At 39.9% G+C, this 21,011-nt stretch overlaps 1 protein-coding gene across 5 annotated transcripts in view; it reads right to left on the bottom strand.

Annotated features, from left to right (window-relative positions):
* LOC127658980 (serine/threonine-protein phosphatase 6 regulatory ankyrin repeat subunit B-like) overlaps window positions 1-21,011 on the bottom strand; it is a 37,672-nt gene that overhangs the window by 1,978 nt on the left and 14,683 nt on the right. For 3 of the 5 annotated variants that reach the window (XM_052148571.1, XM_052148574.1, XM_052148570.1), the window contains exons 10-27: window positions 20,830-20,944; window positions 19,346-19,428; window positions 16,851-16,968; window positions 16,647-16,715; window positions 14,787-14,927; window positions 11,338-11,403; window positions 10,932-11,043; window positions 10,581-10,652; window positions 8,982-9,183; window positions 8,801-8,888; window positions 7,043-7,160; window positions 6,682-6,901; window positions 5,918-6,005; window positions 5,733-5,816; window positions 1,370-1,515; window positions 1,176-1,258; window positions 444-523; window positions 269-360 (exon numbers count right to left, since the gene is read on the bottom strand). In XM_052148571.1, coding sequence (XP_052004531.1) covers window positions 269-360; window positions 444-523; window positions 1,176-1,258; window positions 1,370-1,515; window positions 5,733-5,816; window positions 5,918-6,005; window positions 6,682-6,901; window positions 7,043-7,160; window positions 8,801-8,888; window positions 8,982-9,183; window positions 10,581-10,652; window positions 10,932-11,043; window positions 11,338-11,403; window positions 14,787-14,927; window positions 16,647-16,715; window positions 16,851-16,968; window positions 19,346-19,428; window positions 20,830-20,944 — 1,977 coding nt within the window. The remainder of the gene's footprint in view (window positions 1-268; window positions 361-443; window positions 524-1,175; window positions 1,259-1,369; window positions 1,516-5,732; window positions 5,817-5,917; window positions 6,006-6,681; window positions 6,902-7,042; window positions 7,161-8,800; window positions 8,889-8,981; window positions 9,184-10,580; window positions 10,653-10,931; window positions 11,044-11,337; window positions 11,404-14,786; window positions 14,928-16,646; window positions 16,716-16,850; window positions 16,969-19,345; window positions 19,429-20,829; window positions 20,945-21,011) is intronic. The other 2 variants (XM_052148573.1, XM_052148572.1) reach the window with 1 other exon arrangement.

Below are 21,011 nucleotides of genomic sequence, written 5' to 3' on the forward strand. Positions count from 1 at the left end.
TCAAAGGGGCAGTGGTGTGGGGGTGATTGGACGAAAGCAGCATCCCATTAGTGCCTCGCTAGACAGGCCGGCAAATGCATGGTTGGGGGAAAAACGGATAACCATGACACGGCAAAGCTTTGAAAAACAGCCACTGCTTTGGCAAAAGCCTCTATGCCACCAATAAAAGAAGAGTAAAACAGAGACAGGCATAGAGAGATGCACAGACCAAAAAGATACAAACAACATGAACCGAATCTATTGAGATGTTAATTTCAGGAACACGCACCGTTTTCATCTAATACTTGAACACTGGCTCCACGAGAGAGCAGCTCTTGCACTGTCTGCTTCATCCCGCTGCGTGCAGCCAAATGAAGAGGTCTGAGAAGGTGAATGAGAAACAAACAGGTAAGCAACAATTGCTTCTTAAAACGAAGTGGCACAATATGGAAAGGGGAGCTCACGTTTGCAGTGCAGCATTTGTGGCGACGAGAGCAGAGTCTGGAAGTTTTCCCAGAATGAATAATGCACATTCCTCCATTCCCTGGAAACAAAAAAACAGATCTATAAAACAAAAAAACTCAATTATATGGCAATGGTTTAATACAAACATTCAAAAATTATTTCAGTGTACTAAAATACCATTGGAGTCATTTTTATCATTTATTTCTAATTCAATATTAGAAGAAGCCTTTATTTTGGTCACACATTATACATACATTTTTGCATATATACAGTGAAATGTATTTTTCACATATCCCGGCTAAGCTGGGGTCAGAGTGCAGGGTCAGCATGATATGGTGCCCCTGGAGCAGATAGGGTCAAGGGCCTTGCTCAAGGCCCCAACAGTGGCATCGTGGGGCTTGAACTCCCAACCTCCTAGTCAGTAACCCAGAGCCTCAACCGCTGAGCCACCACTGCCAAATCCACTGATTTGTGGATTATTTACATTAATAATATAAAAAATACGTCTGTCAATCAGTTAATTTTTTAATGGAATGAATTAAATGATTATGCCGATGAATTAATCTTAATTAATTGCATATATAATATTTGCTAAGAAAGCCCCAAAAATAAATTAATTTAATAAATCATGATTCAATAATTCTAGTTATATTTAGATAATTATAAATAATGATTAAGCCAAAGTCAAAATACAGACATTGTCAGCTGAATGGCATAAGGCAGATCCTTACATTACTGCAGGCTAGATGGAGTGCCGTGTTGCCTTTCTGGTCAGTCAGACTGAGGTTAACATTCGAAGCAGTAAGCAGAGACTCTGTTGAAAGACAGATTCTGTTCAACTCTTAATTTTAAATCACATTTTCATACCCAATTAATACAAATAAACAGGGGCATGATGCAAAAGTAGACAATGGTGAATTCATACCTACAACCTCGACTCTTCCTCTCTCTGCTGCCATCATCAAAGCGCTGCGTCCTGATTGGTCAACTTCATTCACAGATGCGCCATGGGTCAAGAGCAGCTGAACACAGTCAATGTGACCAGCGAATGCAGCGGCATGCAAAGGTGTTCTGATAAAGAGTGACAGCTGTTCTTTAATAAGGTGTTTCATTGAAAGCAATGCCAATGACCATTAAGATAAATTGAACAAGCTCATTTCTATTAAGGGACACTTAAAGCCACACTTAAAAAGCATGAATTTCATTGGATTACAAAAAGCAGAAAAAAGTGCCATCTGCTAAAAAAAAAAATAGCTAGACCTTTCTCAAAACTAACATCACTTTCAGAGCCATTTTTGAAATTAGTTTTAAATAACTATTCCAAGGCCATTTTAGTGGATGTATAGTATTGTCAATTCCTCACACAACTGCTCTTGATGCCTTTTTAAACACCAGGAATTGGCTGCTGACAACAGGAAATATAAAGCATAAAACATGTCACAAAGTGTGGCCTTGCCCGAAGACGTGTGGGAACAATATCAAGAGGAAAGACTCGCATCACATTTGTGCTTCATGTCTCAGACTGGAGCATGCACATGTAACACTACAGGATGCGGTTTTGTGCCCGGAGTTTTTAGAGTTTTTATCCACCTAATTGTCATAGATCAGACCCATCCATCCATCCATCCATCCATCCATCCATCCATCCATCCATCAACCGCTTATCCTGTGTACAGGGTCGCGGGGGGCTGGAGCCTATCCCAGCTAACATTGGGCGAAAGGCGGGGGACACCCTGGACAGGTCGCCAGTCCATCGCAGGGCCTAGATCAGACCCATTCCTTTCAAATTTGGTGATGCGGGAAGAGGACAAGGCTCACACAGCCGAATGGGTGGCACAATTGAACCCACAGCTCAATCCGCCTCATGCCAAGCAGGATGAGCCCTCTGAGTAAGACAATAATGACTCAGAAGAGGATGATTAGAACGGCGATTCCTCCCTAGTGCTCAGAAGGACCCGTTCACAGCGGGTGACCTATTTGTCAGTTTGCTGTTGAATGGCCTGCGGCTCCTCAGATACAGGCTGCCAACAGACTGGACAGGAGCTTTCTTCCTCAGTCCTCATCAGCTTCTAAAACTATCATCCCAGCATTTGAGGACTGTCTCCTTGACATGACGAAAATGTGGGATAAACCCTTTTCTGCGTGCCTGTTGCAGGATTTAATGCATTTTTGGACATGGATGATGCTGTGAACAGTGGGTTTTTGGATTGCCTTAAGCTGCCTATTTGGCCCCTGAAACGAATTTGGGGTTAAATTCAGTGCCTTAACTGCCCCACAGATAGCAGAGGGTCTTAGCCCACTTCTTGAAAAAAATCTACAAGTCTCAGGTGCACGTAGTTAGAGCTCAGAACTCAGTTTCTCTTCTACATGCGTATGTGGCTGAGCTGCAGGCTGACAAGCCAGTTAAGGACATATGGACCGAAATACACACTGCTATGGACTTTGTCATGAGGATGACAAGATGCTCCAACCAATCAGTGGGTCATGCCATAGACTTGACAATGGCAGCTCAATGCCATCTATGGCTTAGCCTCTACAAGATGATGGATAAGGACTATTTATTGTACCTTGACGCTTGAGCATGCTCCTAATGTTGCTGCCCCACAAGCAGCTTGAGCGAGGAGACCTCATCCTCCAGCAACGGCGAGACCTCAGGGATGCACCACCCCAAGAAAAATAAGAAGCAGGTGTAGCTATGTGCTTGCCCCACAATCCCCTTAGAGGAGCGAGGCCAGTGTTTTAGTTCTCATTTTAGTTCTCCCTGCCTCCCCTCGTTCAAAGTTTTCCCCACTTGTAGTGAGGGGTCTGTTGAAAACAGTGCAAAGTTCAGAGAAATTCCCACAGTGTGTTCTCACTGCCTCAGTGCACAAAATTTGCATTGAAAACAAAAATGATTTTTTGGCATAAAACAAATTCAAAATCCATTAAAAAAAGGATTTCAATTCAAAAGAATTGGGTAATCCCCTTCTTGTCACAGGGGCAATTTCAGTGACCTTCCCCAAATGTCCACAAGAGGGTGCAATGAAACCATGTGCTGCTCTGACTGTGGGAATGCTCTCCAATTCACTCCCAACATGGCATGCTTACGAATCCTGCCTGTGGGTGCTCGGCACTATATGGAGGGGTTATAGGTTGCAATTTGTAGGTGTGCTGCTGTTGAGGGTTGAGTTGTTACTGTCAATATGACAGGGAGATTGGTTAACGAAAATAATTATAATAAAAAAAAATTATATAGTGCCTTTAAAAGAAGCTTCTGAAGGCGCTTTACACCGTAAAAACAAACACATGAATACAAAACATCAAGATTAATGAAATGTATACACATGCACAATACAATTAAAAAAACAATTAATAATAAATCAGAAAACAAATCTAAAATAATCAAGTAAAAGCTACAAGTAACATGAAGAAGTATGTTTTTAGATAAAATTTTTAAATATCAAAAGTCTGTGCTTTTCGAATATCAACTGGAATTTAATTCCACAATTTAGGAGCATAAGATGAAAAAGCCCAATCACCCATGGAACATAAGCGTGTTTGTGGGACAGCCAAAACACCAGATTGGGAGGAGAGCAGATTATGCTTGGGGGTGTATATTGTTAAAAGCTCAGACAAATACTGAGGAGCCAGACCATGCAGTGCTTTGTATGAAAGCATAATTGTTTTATACACAACAAAATCAACACGATACATGACAAAGCCAGTGCAAGGAATCCAAAAGTAGGAGTAATTTGGTCACTTGTTCTGGTCCTAGTCAGGATCCTAGCTGCCGAATTTTGTACATTATTGCAATTGGTTAAGTGTGGAATTAGAGACCCCATTTTAAAATGTGTTCGTTGGCTTCGCCCGACTCCTACATTAGTGTTTCCATCATGGGACTTGACAGTTGGTTTGAATTCTTTGTGTGAAGCACCGTTCGAGCCATTGTATGAGATGGATAATAAGCTCTTGTCTTAAAAGACAGCTCTCTTACTTGCCACAGCGAAGCGCGTTGGGGAACTTCATGCACTGTCGATGCATATGTCATGTACTGAGTTCAGTGCTGACGGCTCTGAAGTGATTTTATGCCCAAATGCTGCTTTTATACCTAAAGTCACTAAGGCTTATGCATGTTCGTCTTTTTGATTGTCAGCATTTGCCCACCTCCCTTTTCATCGGTGTAATGCCATAGATTGCACGCTCTTTGCCCTGTTCACGCTTTGTGTATTTACATTGACAGGACTAAGGATTTTAGACTTTGTCAACAATTGTTTGTATGTTTTTTTGAGCTGGTTAAAGGCTGTGATTTATCTAAGCAGAGCCTTTCGCACTGGATAGTCGAGGCTATTACTTGTGCTTATTATTGTGCAGGGAAAGAACTTTCACATCCTGTTAAAGCTCATTCTACCAGGGCTGTGGCATTATCCTTGGCCTTATTTAAAAGGTATTTCTGTTGAGGATATCTGCGCAGCTGCAAGCTGGGCCTCTTCTCACAATTTTGTCAAGTATTACAGGCGTGATGTAACTGTGCTTAATGTGGCTCATGCTGTTCTAGGGGCAGGAAGTTTGATTTTGGAGATGGATGAATAATGTATACTGTATTGCGTCTCCCATAGAGTGGTCTGTGTCGAAATGACTTGACTGAAAGAGAACATCTGGTTACCTAGTGTAACCTCGGTTCTCTGCAGGAAACAAATGAGACACAGCCCGGGAGGGCCCCGCAATCCCCCGTCATTCAGAGCTGTTTATTCTAAAGAGGAATTGAGCTACTGTCTGATTTTATTCAGGAGGCGGGGCTCTCAATCTCAGCTGCTAATTCCTGCTGCCTAAAAGAGTGTTTAAAAAGGCTTCAAGAGCAGTCTCGCGAGGGGCGCACCTCCCATAGAGTGGTCTGGGTCTCACTCCTTTCCTTCAGAGAACCGAGGTTACACTAGGTAACCGGACTTTCACATAGGTGCCCCAGTACTGTAGCAGATGTGGTCCATCAATTTAACTATGGAAATGTTCCACTAACATTTGAAAACCAGAAAGTGACCAAATTCTTCTTGCCTTTATTTTGAACAGTATGTCTATTTTTTTATCATTTAAAACCTAACAAACTTCTATTTTATAAATGCTTTAATTGAAAAAAATGTGCATGTGGTTTCATTATTTCACTTGGTTTGACATTGGTAATCTAATGTAATATTGTTCATACAGTTTTAAGTGTGACTTTATGTCCAAATTTTGGGGTCACTCTAGGCATAATTCTACAAGATCTATTACAGTATAGGACTGTTATCAGTATCAATATGGATCACCAAACTAACCTGCCCTTGGAGTCTTTGCAAGTTACAATCTTTGATCCCATGGCTTCTATTAAAAGGGTGGCACAAGCCTCATGGTCATTGACCCTGCAGGACAGAAGATTCAGTTACTTAGAAAGTTTGAAATAAAAATAACAGAAATAGGCCAAAAAACGATAGACATTATAGGAGTAAAACAGCAGACATACACAGCACAATGCAGTGGGGTGAAGAGGTTTCCATCATACTGGCGGAAGCCTCTTTGTTCAAGTATGACCTCCACACAGCCATCTTGACCTGTAACACACAAGTACACACTGCTAGTCCACTGTACTCCTTAAAAGCTACATTTTGTTTATAAAACAATGTACATGGTATAAACAACCAATATATATATATATATATAAATAATCATGGAGAACAAACAATCTTTATAGGTAAAGTTTGTCATTTCTGTGCGTCAGTTCTTCACGAAACAGAATTGCAAAAATAACTAGATAGGTAAAGTTTATAAAGACAAAATTTGATGTTGGCTTTAAAAAGCATTGGTTGAAATAGTTTGAAAATTATAGGTTATACAGGCCTTACAGAGACAGTTGGAGTTTGAAATCACAAACATTCCGTAACAGAGTCTTGGCCCATTTAAACATTCTGTCAATGTAAATTTATGGGATTTTTGGGATATTCAATAATCTGGGAAAACCATAAATCCAATCAGTTAAAAAAAAAACATAGAAACCAGTATCAGAACAACCTTAAGATCTGTGCCAAGTCTGGTGGATGTAGCTTATGATGAGTTACAATTGATCATTTTGGTCTTGGTTTTAGAAAAACACTAAACCAAGTTTGTAGAATAACAGTATATTTTTCAAGCCAACATAATGATTGTTTCCTGAAAAATGGTTTCCCTAACATTCCCCAACCTGCCATTGATTGCCAATTTATCTTTAAATCAGAATGGACAATGACTTACCAAAGTAACAGGCCCAGTGTAGGGGCGTGTATCCCTGGTTGTCTTGTAATGGGGGTACCGGGGGTTCAGCGCAGGCAATATTGAGCAGTTCACTCAGCCAAGATGCGTGACCCCTCGCTGCAGCCAGGTGAATCGCGGTGCGACCCCTGGAGTCCCCCTGCACCACTGATGCCTCCAGCTCCAACAGTGACTGGACACACTCCTCCTGCCCACACAAGAGCTAAGAGAGAGAGAGAGAGAGAGAGAGAGAGAGAGAGAGAATGCTAGTTAAGCATTACTATTCACAATTAAATTTCAATGCTTAACTCCACTGCATTTGTAAGGAAATTTGCTTGCAATTCTACAAGATCAGTTAACTCACCCCAAGGTGTAGAGCAGTAAGACCATGATTGTTAGCCAAGTCCACAGTGGCCTCACGCTCCAACAGAAGAGACACAACATCCACATGACCCCCGATTACTGCCAGCATCAGAGGGGTCCTGCAAACACAAACACACTCATCAATAATCCATTGCAAGTCTAGTGTGTTTTAGTCAGTCAGTTTTGGCATGAGGGTGAGGAAATTATGAGAATTTTCATTTTTGGGTGAGCTATTCCTTTAATATGTTCTGTGTTAAAGCATAATTATTTTAGTTACGTTGATATCAGAAAATACTTTGACAGCCAACAACTGCTCAAGTTTAGCCTGAATTAATTTTCACTCCAACTAACACTTAAAATGGCTGTTGTTCCATCTGGAACACTTGTATTGATAGTTTCTAATGGAAATCGGAAACAGAAAACAGTCCAGAGAATCATCATGGAGCAGCCAAGTGGTTAGTCAGGAAATCTTTGAATAACAGCGGCCTCCGGTACCAGAGCGGATACCTCGTCTTGAGGATTTGATATGTCTAAATCTTTCATCATAGACAATACCCATCCACTTTTTTTCCTCACTTCAAATGGACATTTTTTTTATTTTGATTGAATAAATCAAGCATTCTAAATTGAAGTGAGGATATGCAAAGAAAAATTTGACTATCTAGAAAAGTTTCACATCAGCACATGCCTCGTTTCTACAACAGAGATTAATTAGCAGAGATGGGCCACTTCTATTAAAATAAATGGGAGAAATTGGAACACTCAACCAAGAAGGTCTGAGCCCCCAAAGTTCAACGGATGTAAAAAGGAAGTCCCACCTTACAGTTAAAAGAGCCAATCACCTTTTAGATATAGACATCACCTGTCAATCAATTCTAGAACGTGCATGCTCATTAGCTATACAAGCCAGGAATATGTTGTTTGTTACAGTAATATGAGGTAAATTATCACAATTTATGATACCAGTATTGTCAGATTTTACTGATGATTTGAAATATGTTCTTTGATCGTAATCTTAACTAAGCATTTTTGACATTTTGGCCTTCATTCAAGTTTCTTCATTCTGTGTGTGGAGTTTACTTTGATAAAATTGCTGTTTTACAAGAGAAGACAGACAATTTTGCAACAGGCAGCTGTCAGTTTACAGCTCTCCCCAATCATTTGTATGGTATTCGCAAATGGTGACTTAACTGTCGTAATATGCTAGTTGACTGTTATGCTCTCTCCTCTGATATAACCACAGAGGTTGTTATCACAGTAATTAAAATAATCTCCGATAGAGCATTGTAACTTAGCCAAGTCTCATTCATTGCAAAATGAATGCACTGAGTTTTGCACTGAATCCTAATTTCTCTCAGAATATTATTAGGACTTGAGTTGAACAATAAACTGCATATGGGTTTTATTCATTTTGGACTCTTGTAGTGTATATATCTGTACCTGTCAAACTAAGAAAATATGAGATTTTTTTATTTATTTTTTACATCCTATTGATTGATTTTAAAAACAATCGGTGGATTAATCGGTTATCTGCTTTTTCCACCACTTTAAGCTAACTACTTCTTCAAAAGGGTAGCTTGACTGTAGTTAAGGAACTTTCATTTGATTATCTTGTCTCTTTATAAGTTCAGAAGCATCTTCCTAAACACTGATTAGAGCTAAAAGTAGATTGTAGAGATGACAGCCTCTCTCCATTCCAAATGGTTTGCTTGCTGCATTGTAATGAAAGACTGTCTGGGCTATTAAGTGAGTCACTCACTGTCCCTGAGAGTCTGCTGTGTCCACCAGATCTGCATTATCAGAGTCTTCCAGCAGGAGGCGCACACATGACGTATGACCATTCATTACTGGAGAAGAAATATGTGTTAATATTATTTAAGCAATTATGCAATATCTACCAGAATTATTCATCTTCTGACTGCCAAACAGAGGTGTAATACCTGCGAGGTGGATGGGTGTACGTCCACGGATTGTCTCTCTGCTTCTTGGCGAGGCCCCATGGTTCAAAAGTGTGAGGGCGCAGTCAGTGTGGCCCCTGAGGGCAGCAAGGGCCAGTGGAGTCCGACCAACCTCATCCCCCTGATCCACCTCGCATTGACCTTCCAAGAGGACTTCTAGAGCTTGTGTGTGACCGTGGTATGCCTGCACACACACACAAAAAAAAAAGTTCACTTGTATAGCTTAACTTGGGCCAAAATTCAGAAAAGGCCTCACAAAAACTATAAAACCTCTTTAAAAAAAAAAATTTTAATGTCTAAAAAGCCAGAAGATTATGGTTAGACCGAACTTAAATACTTTAAGGGATAGTTCACCCAAAAATAAACATTATTTTATAATTCACCCTCATGTCATTCCAGATGTGTATGACTTCCTTTTTTCATAGAAGAATATCTCAGATCTGTTGGTTCTCACAATGCAAATGAATGGTGACCAGAACTTACAAGGTACAAAAATGACAAAGGAGGCAAAACAATTATCCATATAGCACCAGTGTTTAAATCCATATCTTCTGAAGCAATGTTATAGGTGTGGGTGATAAACAGATCAATACATATGTAGGTACCTGAATGTGAAAGTCACTTCCACACCAGAAGGTTGAAGTGACAGTGTAGATTTATAGTTAAAAAATAACTATATTTTTTATAACCAATTTTATACACCCACACATATCATATAACATCAGAAGATATGGATTTAACAACTGGAGTCTTATGGATTACTTTTATACTGCCTTTTGGGCCTTCAAAGATCTGGTCAAATTCACTTGCAATGTGAGGACCTACAGAGCAGAAATATTCCTTTAAAAATCTTTATTTGTTTTCTGCAGAAGAAAGAATGTCATACACATCTGGGATGGCAAGAGAGTAAATGATGAGATAATTTTCAATATGCTGCTCTTTTGCTCGGTTTTGGTCTCAAAATTATCTTTGGAGGGCGGGGTTTTGGAATGAGGCGCGTGGCTAATTCAACAGCTCAGTCACGTGAATGCTTCAGAACGCTAAAATCACTTACAGCACTTGTAAGGCTAGGGGTTTGTTCAAACCCCTAACCCCAAGGCCAAATCCACACTAATCCATTTTCAGTTTCCAAACGGCATCGTTTTACAAAGTATGTTGTAATGGAGGAATAATTGCTTCATTTTTGGTGGAGGAAAACTTGTGAATGAGAGGTGTAAGCTTCATCAATGCGAAATCAGTGCATTTTCAAGCTAAAACGTATAAGTGTGGACGTGGCCCAAGTATGAATAAAAGTAATAGTGATGAAAAATTGTCCCCAGAACCAGCTAATTATGGAAAAACCTCCTTTTGGTGACATTTGGGAAACACAGAGGACCTTTTTTTTTTTTCCATTTAATTCTATAAATCTAAGAAGTTCTCTTTTAGGGGTAGGGTTGGGGATTAGAGTTAGACTATAGAAGGGTTAGTCTATAGTAATTATAATTAGCCTTATATGAAAACATTTAAAGTATGTGGAACTGTATGTCTTTATTTAGATAGCAAAATAATGTGTGTATGAGTGTGTTTAAAGTTTGTACTCACAGCCAGATGCAGTGGGCTCCTGGTTTGGCTGTTCTCCATCTCATCCTGATGGTTCTCATCTCTATCCAAAAGCTAAAATCAAATTTAGCCAATATGAATCACAGCATATTAAACTCAGTTATGCTAATCTTCATGAAACTGAGAAACATTCATTCTCCCGCTGTAAACCAGCAGGTGGCGTAAGACAATTCAGAGTGTAGGCAATTCAGTGGTAAGACACAAGAATTAAACCACAAACTGGACTGAATTCATTTGCATATTTGGTTTCATATTTAAACATAAGGATGTGACAGTTGAAAACAGATAAAGGAAGTGCCCTGAGGCACACACTGGGCATGTTTGTGTCCTCACCAGTTTCAGACATTGTCTGTGGCCATACGCTGCAGCGTAGTGAATGGCACTGTAACCCTGATTATCCTTGAGTGATGGGGCAGCATCATGCTGCAACAGGAACTCAAGACACCTGCACACAGTCACGCACATATATGTATTAACTAATACAAGAAGAAAAAGCATAAACACAAAACAAAAAGAACCTAAAGTGGCCTTTGAACAGGACAATGTCAACCAGTCAAAATTTTGGACATTCATAATCATTCTTTATTATTACCATGTTCCACATATTAGAATAATGGTAAATAATAATGGTAAAAAAAGCTTTGCACGTTTCGGGTCTTCTCTTGACCAACTTCATGCAACCTGGGATGCTTTTTTAACAATTGAAGGATTCAATGAAGCTGAGCAGATAAGAACTCACAAAGCTGCCTCCTTTTCCTTCTCGGCTTGAACTCCTTCACTCTCTGGTTCCAGGACCACACGCCGTCTTCAGAGAAAACACACACAAACATAAACACACACACACACACACACACACACACACCACAAATATGTGTGACAATCTTATACAAGGAAAAGTTACTCAAAATTAAGTCAGCTGTTAAGTTTTTCACATGTTAACTAAAGATGAATCAAAATAGGATCTAGACAATTTATTTTAGCATTAATATTTTTAACGATGGTGCTTTAAAGATGAATTAAGAGAGGCAACTTTGTTTGCACCTGGTATTAAGATGCACCTCGTGTGATCCGATCACATGTGGTCAGGCGAGACACGTCGCTGTTTACACCTGGTCGCTTAAGATGGTGCCACACTAGCAGACTCTAAACAACTCGATTTTGGTCAAGGGTTTCAAACATGCAATTGATTTACTAGATCTCCCTCTCTTCAGCCGGAGGTATGACACACATGCCGATACAAAATACAACAACTCACTTGAACTCTCTCTCTCTGATTCCGTCACGTGAAGCCCGTCGAAATAACAACAGGAGTACCATGTGAGCATAAACAATTGTAACAGTGTCATTTAGGGTGTTTACGGACCAGTAGCTTGAGTGATTTGATCTGAAACAGGGGCTAAAATAGTTAATGTTGCATTTTCTTCATGGTTCGGTCTCACAAGCTTATCATTTCAAATAGACCAAAACTGTAAAATATCCGTTGTGATTATTTTTATCCATCATTAGTTGCTTTTGCATTATTTCTGGATTGAAGAACAGTTCTCACGGTCACAGAGGTCTTTTCCCCACTCACACCCGCACAATTGCATACATGCATATGAACAGAAAGAGTGAAGCTACGTTTTTCAGTCAAAAAATGTATGACACCATCCTACCTGTGTCTGTTCTTCCACTATCCAAAAGAGATAAGTGATCATGAAGATGGACCTATATCTAATATATCCACTAAAAGGCTATATCCGCGTTTTGATAATACGCACCAGGTTCTAAAACAAATGGTGCAAACTCTTTAAGGATGTGATTCATGGAGTAACTTTACCTTGTAAAAGTGCGTGATTGTGATTGTTTATTGCGGCATGGAGGAGGGCGGGGCCGGGTCATGGTGCTGCACACCAGGCCCCTAATCAGGCTAATCAAGCCCTCGAGAGGGAACAAGTCAACCGGAGGCGGCAGTTCCAGAGAGAGAGAGAGTTACGGGTAGCTACCCGGCATGCCCTGTATGTGTTAGTCTTTTTGTTTAAGTTTATTATTAAACTATCATTTATATTGTCATGCCGGTTCTCGCCTCCTTTCTCTTTAACCTCGTTACATGTATTTATCCCCTCCAAGCTTGCCCCAGAACGCGCATCTCCATATGCAGCTTTCAGTGAGTAAAGAAATGATGTTCAATAAAAACAGACTTTTGTGCCTTTGATTTCTGATTTCATTAGTCTTTTTAGTGTTGAAGAAAAATGCAGAAAAATGCTTGGTGACAGAATCACTATGGATTACAATGAGCGTTTGTGATAATGTGCAGCCAAGTGCGATTAAAATGTTCAGATCAGCTCGACATTTTGTCAGTTTTTCAATAAAAGAAGCTCATTGGTCACTTAAAGAGACAACAAGAGCCTAGAGATAGAACAATATTTTCAAGCAAGCATTATGTGCTTTTTCTGTTTTTGAAGTAATTTACTCAGCAGGGAGTCCCGAAGGTCAAGTGATTATTGACCTCCCGCTGTGAGATGCTAATGCACGCTTCATCTCCCTCCGCTTTATGTACATGAAGCTCACACCTGAAAATCACTTGAAAAATCAGCTAGTGTGGCATCAGTTTTAAAATCATCTCCTGTGACCACTTGTGTTCAGATTTCAAGGGGAGGGTCTCAGTGAATGTCTGTGTGCTACTGCATGGTAACAAACCACAAATAAAGTCATGAAAGACAAAGAAAGCATGAAAAAAAAAATTCTGCACTGTTTCTCCCAGATGCTAATTCTCTATTATTTTAGTGGAGTACCTGTACTAAAGGGACTTCAGATGTATGTTCTTGTCATCTGTATGCCCGAATGTTTATATCAGACAGTGACACACTGAAGAAGATCTGTTAAGTTTTTGGGTATGTGTCCGCTTTTTAAAATCAGTAATATGGTAATTTCCTTTTAAATCCACACGTAACCAGCAAACTCTTGTTTTAGCGCATTCGTTGATTGACAGGTGAAAGGTGGGCTTCACTGCTGTCTGGGACACATTCATTATAAAATTGACACCTCAAATGTGATGTGGTCATATGCGATCACAAAACGTTTTACACCCAGTTTACACCTATATTTAACGCTAACCACTTGTGATCAGATCATCCAAAATGCATCTTAATACCGGGTGTAAAAAGGGGTTGTAGTTTGCTCATTCAGCGTCTCATTAAAAATAGTTAAACTTAAAACATCTCTCAAGTCCCCTGCCTTCCGCTCTAATCTGTAGCACTTTGTCTCACCATTTTTTAACACAAGAGCATGTCCTGTATGAACACACCCTTTGTAACAAGTCTGATCAAGCCTTTTTATAAAGTGAATTAGTCAGACAGCTCAATGTATAGTTAATTTTGCAAATATGGTAATCAAATCTTGGTGGAAACTATGGCTACCAACTCATTACTTATTCATGACATTGTTTTTTCCAGGGAATTCTTGTAGTCCTTCTACTTAGCAAAAGCATAAAGGTGTTTATGTATGCACAAACAACCTGATGCCAAGCCCATCACATAAACATCCATGTTTACACAATACTTAAAATGATCCTGGGGTTGACATGGCAACACACCATATGCGTTACTGTAGCTCTCTCTCTGGAGATAGGAACTGGCCCTGCACTTGATTTTATCTGCTGTAGGTCCACAGCAATGCCACTGTCTAGGTAATTCTCATTTAATCAGGTTAGACATAAATCAAGGGTGGTCAATTAGCCTACATGTTTTGCTTAGCCACAACTTTAACCTTTCAACATTTATTCAATTTGTACTTTTAATGTATTTATGTCAGGATGATTTGACTCCCAGATGTGGAGTTTTTCAATCTCACTCCAATTATTACATTATTAATCAATTTAAAATTTAAAATAATTTCTGCGCCACTAAGGTCACCAAAAGGAATAGCAATAATAATGATATTTTCAAAAAGGTTTCACCAACACTCCCCCTGTCAGCCATTGGTCGCTTTCACAGATAGTTCTGAACTTCTGCCCCAAACTAACACATCAGTTGAGCGCAACAGAGCCACAGTGTTTACACTGTTTTGGGAAATCAACCTATAAATAGATTAAGGTTGACTCCGCAAAGTAGGATAGCTAGGAACAATTACACACTTCTCCTTTAAGTAGTCCCATTGCTAAACTGACAATTTAGAGTACTTTGATCTCAAATAAAATGTTCTGTATACCTCCTATCCAGGTCGGAAGCAGCAGCGTAGTGCAGGGCAGAGCGCCCCCACTGGTCAGTGGCATTAATGCAGGTACCACAGGACACCAAAGTCTCCAGACAGTGAAAGTGTCGGCTAGCTGCTGCATAGTGGAGAGGGGTCCTGTCCAAACCGACAAATAGACATTGACAAAATTAGAAAACACTGACAGGGACTTCATTCTGGTGACATTTTACCATCTCAGTCACACACAACCTTAATCTCAAGGCTTCATTATACAAACAAACTAGCACAGTTGTGATCATTTCACTCAATGTGTGCAGTGGTTATGGTTTCAGTGTGATTATACACTATTTAACACATAATCAGAGAAAATGTTTAAAAAAAAAATAAGATTAAAGCATAAAAATGTTAAAGGGGTCATGACATGGTTTTTTTTATTGTATTATTATGTTCCCTTAGGTGCAATTATAGTATTAATATATTTTTTTTTAAGAAAAACTTTTAAAATCTAGTGATTTATGACCTTTTCCCACCCTGTTTCTCATCCTCTGATTCAAACAGTCTGTTTTGGGGGCGTTTTCCATTTAAGACTTCAGTGTTAACGCCCACTGTTATGATTGGCTAACGTCAGTGCCTATGTATCAATTATTGACGCTCCCAGCCAGAACAATATGCAAGTAAACTAAGTAAAAACACTGTGATTATTCATAATGAATGAAATTGCGCTTTTAAAAAGTAGTTTAAAGTTTAAAATAGATTACTTACAGTTTGCGTCGTCGTTGTTCCCAGAATAGTCGGCACGGACTTATCTTTGAGCAACAGTTTTCTGGCAAAGCCAGCATCATATTGAGATTTGTTCTCAAAACAGTCATCCTTAAAATGTACAGAACAAACGCTTAAGTTAACACTGCCGTGACTGGGACATATGAAAAAATAAACTGCATCCATTTTTCCCTGACGCCTGGATCTTTCGGCAGCTTATTCAGAGGTTTTGTTTGACCACAGCCAGGAACAGCACATCTGTGTGGCATCGTAATTTTCCTGTGCACAAGTAGTCTCTGTCAGAGCTCGCTGTCCATCGACTGAACACTTGTGAGGCGACGGCGATACTGAAATGAGCGTAGTTGTCTTGGCGCTTAAAGCGTAGTTATCTTGTGCTGGAGGCGGTCATATGCAAACGCTGTTACGTCACTTCTAACCGACACGTCACTTCTAACCATGAATCCAGAACGAGCTGTATTTTGAGCTTGATTAAATAAATGATTCGTTTAGAATGGGGAGGACGTCTTAAAATATTAAACTTGCAGGACGTTTTAATGATACAAAGACCTCTTATATACCAAAAGATCAAGGCAAATTTGGTTTCTCATGTCATGACCCCTTTAATGATTAATATAAAAAAAAACAAATCATGAAATTCAATGTATCTATACTTTGTATTGACAATGACTAATTCCACGGATACCATTATAAAGTGAACATTTTAGACCGATTTAACAAAAGAATTTGCGTTCAGTCAAACTCACCAAGTGCTCTCAAGTTTTCACTAATTTATTAAATCTCTTCCAAAAAAAAAACCTCACATACAACAACGTTTTGATTTGTTTACATTTATGGCTTATGCTTATAGAATGTACATAGAATGTTTGCCCATGCTTTGCAACATATTCGTAGAATGAGAAAACTGTTTAACAGTGTCCTGTACAGCATGAGGCCAATCGCATTGTTTCTGAATACACCAAAGAGAACAAAACACACAGAATGTTGTCTATCTTTGTAGAGGATTTGGTACTGAACTCCAGCTGAGGAGAGCAAAGGTTTGACAAGTGAGTGAATAATCATCCTGACTTAAATGTCTTTCTTGTACCAAGAACTCACCTTCCATGTTTGTCCCTGCGGTTATGATCAGCTCCACTACTGAGCAACAGATTTACACATTCCACATTACTGAAAGAAAAAGACAGGTAATAATTATAGCAGCTTTGTCAGAACTACTTAATGTCTGCAAACCAGCCCAAGGCAAAGACAGAGAGTCAAATAAAACAGACAGTTGACCGAGATGCCGGTGTCATGCAAACTCACCCGCTGGCGGCCGCGGCATGAAGACACGTTCTCCCCAGGTTGTCTGGTGTGTCGATCTGGAATCCTGCAGACAGGACCGAGTCATTACTTAGAGGCCACATTATGCTATACCTCCGTCCTGTAGTAGAGGAGTAAAAGGAGGCAGCGCACAGAGGAGGAGGAAAGAGCCCCCACAGACAGACACATGTCGGAGAGGAAAAGAACAACATGGGCGGAAAAGGAGTCCCAAAAAGAAAGACAAGAATATACATTGAGTGAGGGATGAGAAAGGATATTAGTGCAGGAGGAAAAAAAAGACAAGATGCACACACACATCGCTCAAAGAGTTCAACAAATGTGTGTAAAGGGTGCAACTCAAACTGATGAGCAACTTCAGCATCAAGAATCTATTCTACACAGAATGTTTCCTCTGATACAAACCCACAACCAATATCCTGAGTAATGAAGCACACAGATTTAAGGGAATGTCAGACCCAAGCAAACATGCATGAGGACAATTTCATGCTCAACGTTTCATACACACAAGAATGAACATAATGACTGAGGGAAGAGTTGAAGCATTCCAGTAAAATTATTATTTAAGGAATGATTTATGGAGTATCTTGGAGAGGGTTGTCTAATACAGCAATAAGCCACTTGAGTCTGTCCATTACAGGGGTTTTACCACCAGTAAGGGGCATTCTTAAAAATGACACAAAGAAAAGGTAAAAATCACTTTAACAAATGGCCTCGAGTGTCTTATTGCTTCTATAAAACAGCAAAGACACCAATGTTCATTACATTTACATGAAATGTAGTTCATTAACTGTAGGCCGTTTATGAAATTTTTTAGCATTTAAAAATGCTTTGAATGTGGCTCATAAAACTGTGTGCTATTCAGTGTTACGGGTTTGTGTCAGGTGACTGTGGAACTCCCAATGTTAATCACCAGGAATGGATATGAAAGCATTCTTAGGGAAGTGGACTTTGGAGAGACATTGCAGTCTCCCACACAACTGGGGTGATTTGTGGTACATGACACGAAATCTAAAATATACCAATATCTACTGTCTGTGGAAGTTAGAAAAATTATGCAGGGCATTTTAATCTGTATATTAATTGTTTTATGTGTGGCCTTTTGCCAGTTTAATTTATGAAGCAGTGCAGGAATTAGAGCTGTTAAGATCAAAGCGACATCTGGCCCACAGCGGTGGTGGACCGCCACTGGCAATGATGTGCACGTAAACGCATCAACTTATAAGACCTTGTAAAAACCTGGAATAAATTCATGAAATATTTTCAATATTATATAATAGCGAGTATAGTTTAGTTTTAGATCCTTTGTTACTGTGTGGTCAATTCTTCATGCTAGAAAAATTCTGTTTTTAGATGTTTCACAACACAGCACTGGCCTATTCTTCACAGCGTGAGTTACGCATAGCAACTTGTACAAGTTCAGCTGTACATTCACTTTATTGTCTGAGCAGATGTAAGTGATAATATTATATTTATGCTGTTACTATAGTGGATTAATGTAATATATACAGGATGTGTTTGAAAGATGATTAACCCACTAAGCGCTTCAGTTTACCAGTGTTGTTCCCACACCTGACCACGCCAGATTCTGACTCCCCGCTACCTGATTGGCCTTTATCTCTAAATTGCATGTGATGTAAAAGTTTTGAGATTAAATCATTGACAATTTGAAATATATATTTAATCTTGATATGGCCAATTGTGATCATTAAACAGCAGAAGGTGTCATTTAAATAAATAATATACAGTCCAATTCACAGTGTGCAACAGAATGAACAAGAGGTGCTGCTCTGCTCTATCTACTTCAACAAAGACAAAGATCCCCCATTTAGCCTTAACAGACTGTAGGGGCAAGTGGTGTTAGCGAGCACCCATCATCTACTTCACACACATACAGACACACGCATACATGCGCGCACACACAAACACAACACACTACTGGTGCTTGATTTTCAACTGAGATTCAATCTGGGTGGCGGAGGATGAGTCACTACGCCACCACGAGGACTTAAGAGCACATTGAGAATTCCAAATTGGGGAGAAAAAAAGACATAATTTATCGACTTTAATAAATCAGCCTAATTTTCTTATCGTACCAATAACCGATAATTTTCAAATTCATATTTATCTGCTGATACTGTTATGGCCACCGATATATCGTGCATCCCTTCTTAATTTCTATTCCTTGCTCAATTACACACTTTTTCACACAAAGTTTTATCTACAATGCACACATAATTTCCCCCCCCCACCGTACAACACCGTTCACTGGCGGTGGTTGGCCCTTAACCACCGCAACAACCCTAGAAGGAATGGAAATGTTGTACAAAAGGAGGGTTGCAAACTGAAAACTTGGAAAGCCATATTCAAACTTGAGTTTTACACACAAGCACCACAGCTCCATGTGTCGGCACATGGTATTTTACCAAAAATGCAAGTTATAGAGCCACTGCCATTTAATTCAGTGGTGTAGTGAGTACCTGAGGAGAGAAGCTTCCGGCAGCAGTCAGCGTGAGCGTTCAGAGCGGCCAGATGCAAGGGGAACATGCCATGTACCCCTCTTCTGCAGAGATATAAAGAGAAAGGCCAAATGTGTTAGAAACAACACAGTGCATCTGGAAATATTCACAGCGCTTCACTTTTTACACATTTTGTTGTTACAGCCTTATTCCAAAATTGATTAAATTCATTATTTTCCTTAAAATTCTTCAAACAATACCCCATAATGACAACGTGAAAGAAGTTTGTTTGAAATCTCATGTACATAAGTATTCACAGCCTTTGCCTTGACACTCAAAATTGAGCTCAGGTACCTCCTGTTTCCACTGATCATCCTTGAGATGTTTCTACAACTTGACTGGAGTCCACCTGTTGTAAATTCAGTTGATTGGACATGATTTGGAAAGTCACACACCTGTCTATATAAGGTCCCACAGTTAACAATGCATGAAGTCCAAGGAATTGTCTGTAGACCTCTGAGACTGGATTGTATCGAGGCACAGATCTGGGGAAGGGTACAGAAAAAGTTCTGCAGCATTGAAGTTGCCAATGAGCACAGTGGCCTCCATCATTCATAAATGGAAGAAGTTTGGAACCACCAGGACTCTTCTTAGAGCTGGCCGCCCGGCCAAATGGAGCGATCAGGGGAGAATGGCCTTAGTCAGGGAGGTGACCAAGAACCCGATGGTCACTCTGACAGAGCTCCAGCATTTCTCTGTGGAGAGAGGAGAACCTTCCAGAAAAACAACCATCTCTGCAGCACTCCACCAATCAGGCCTGTAGTGTAGAGTGGCCAGACGGAAGCCACTCCTCAGTAAAAGGCACATGACAGCCTGCCTGGTGTTTGTAAAAAGGCACCTGAAGGACTCTCAGACCATGACAAAGAAAATTCTCTGGTCTGATGAAACTAATTTTCAACTGTTTGGCCTGAATGGCAAGCGTCATGTCTGGAGGAAACCAGGCACCACTCATCACCTGCCAATACCATCCCTACAGTGAAGCATGGTGGTGGCAGCTCTGGACCTCAGACTGGGGCGAAGGTTCATCTTCTAACAGGACAACGACCCTAAGCACACAGCCAAGATAACAAAGGAGTGGATATGGGACAACTCCAGAGCCCAGACTTGAACCCGATTGAACATCTATGGAGAGATCTGAAAATGACTGTGCACCGATGCTCCCAATCCAACATGATGGAGCTTGAGAGGTCCTGCAAAGAAGAATGGGAGAAACTGCAAAATAGGTGTGCCAAGCTTGTAGCATCATACACAAAAAGACTTGAGGCTGTACTTCGTGAACTTCTTTCACGTTGTCATTATGGGGTATTGTTTGTAAAATGAATTTAATCAATTTTGGAATAAGGCTGTAACATAACAAAATGTGGAAAAAGTGAAGCACTATGAATACTTTCTGGATGCACTGTATACTGATGATTAAACAAGATTTTTAATCGAACGAGTCAAACCTAGTGCAGTCAGCTCCACTCGTGATTAGGGTGTTTATTAAAAGCTCATGGCCGTATCGAGCAGCAACGTGCAGTGGAGTGTTTCCATCCTTATCGACGCAGTCAATCTCTCCTCCTGTATGAAGACATGCACAGTTCTCACAATGTGCAGCCTTAATATGCAAATCTGATATCAGAATCAA

This window comes from Xyrauchen texanus, chromosome 18 (genome assembly GCF_025860055.1).
Source record: "Xyrauchen texanus isolate HMW12.3.18 chromosome 18, RBS_HiC_50CHRs, whole genome shotgun sequence".
NCBI lineage: Eukaryota > Metazoa > Chordata > Actinopteri > Cypriniformes > Catostomidae > Xyrauchen > Xyrauchen texanus.